This window comes from Octopus bimaculoides, chromosome 12 (genome assembly GCF_001194135.2).
Source record: "Octopus bimaculoides isolate UCB-OBI-ISO-001 chromosome 12, ASM119413v2, whole genome shotgun sequence".
Taxonomy (NCBI): Eukaryota; Metazoa; Mollusca; class Cephalopoda; order Octopoda; family Octopodidae; genus Octopus; species Octopus bimaculoides.
In genome coordinates this window covers 63408465-63409474 of record NC_068992.1, presented here as the reverse complement: position 1 = coordinate 63409474, position 1010 = coordinate 63408465, and the positions used below count along the sequence as shown (strand labels likewise).

The following is a 1010-nucleotide window of genomic DNA, read 5'->3' as shown; positions in this document are numbered from 1 at the left end:
AGAGAGATCCAAGAATCGAGGTGTAGAAAGAAAGTGAGCTTCAAGCAATCCGTAGAAAATATAAAGAACAACTTTCAGGAACAATGGTGGTTTATTGGGACGGAAGGTTGTGAATTTTTTTCTGTACAATAAATACGATAAGCTGAAAAAAAATTATTTTATAGTCCACGGTTGGCAGCCTGAGTTGCCGGGTATGCGAATGAAAATCCAAAGGGTTAAGGAATGGAGTAGTTAAAATCTGCACTACATATGTTTCATAGCGAGCGGAACCTTGAAAGTAGTAATTATCCAAGTGAGGTGTATAACGCAGGCTACTCTTGAGGCCAAGGGTATCTTGGTTAAATGAAGTTTACTTTGTCGTTAGGAAACATGTGTTAATATAATGTACGCATGTGTATGTATGTATATATATATATATATATATGCATAAATACACGCACACATATGTATGAGATACGTTTGTTATAAACCTCCGTTCTATTTCAGTTGAAAAAGGATCTGAAGCGTCAAGAAGAAATCATACAACAGTGCCGAAGCGAAAACGGAGAACTGACTAAGAAACTCCAGAAAGAGAAACAGATCAAACAGAAAGCTATGTAAGAATCTCTCTCTATCTGTCTGTCTCACTCTCTCTCTCCCTCTGTCTATTTGTCCGTCTGTCTCACTCTCTCTCCCTCTGTCTATTTGTCCGTCTGTCTCACCCTCTGTGTGTGTGTGTGTGTGTGTCTTCCTCTGTATCAGCCGTGTTGTTACTATGGCGTCATAAAGAATGTTTAGAAGGAGATCCTAAAACCGTCCAGTTTATCCATAGACGGTTTAATTTAGGGAGTGGAAAACGTTCTCGGCATGACCACCAGGGCGGCGGAGAGAAAAGAAACAAAAATTAACTTATCATTTCGAATAAATTAGAAGAGAGATGAAGTCAGCCTGTGATGGACCCATAATAATGCTTTGTACATCTCCGTAATATATATATGTATATATATATATATATATATATATATATATAT

At 37.5% G+C, this 1010-nt stretch overlaps 1 protein-coding gene across 1 annotated transcript in view; it reads left to right on the top strand.

The window, feature by feature from the left end:
• LOC106883499 (uncharacterized) overlaps positions 1-624 on the top strand; it is a 36351-nt gene extending 35727 nt beyond the window's left edge. The window contains exon 7 of the mRNA XM_014934527.2: positions 487-624. Within this exon, the coding sequence (XP_014790013.1) occupies positions 487-600 (114 nt within the window). The 3' untranslated portion in view covers positions 601-624. The remainder of the gene's footprint in view (positions 1-486) is intronic.
• The last annotated feature ends 386 nt before the right edge of the window (positions 625-1010 follow it).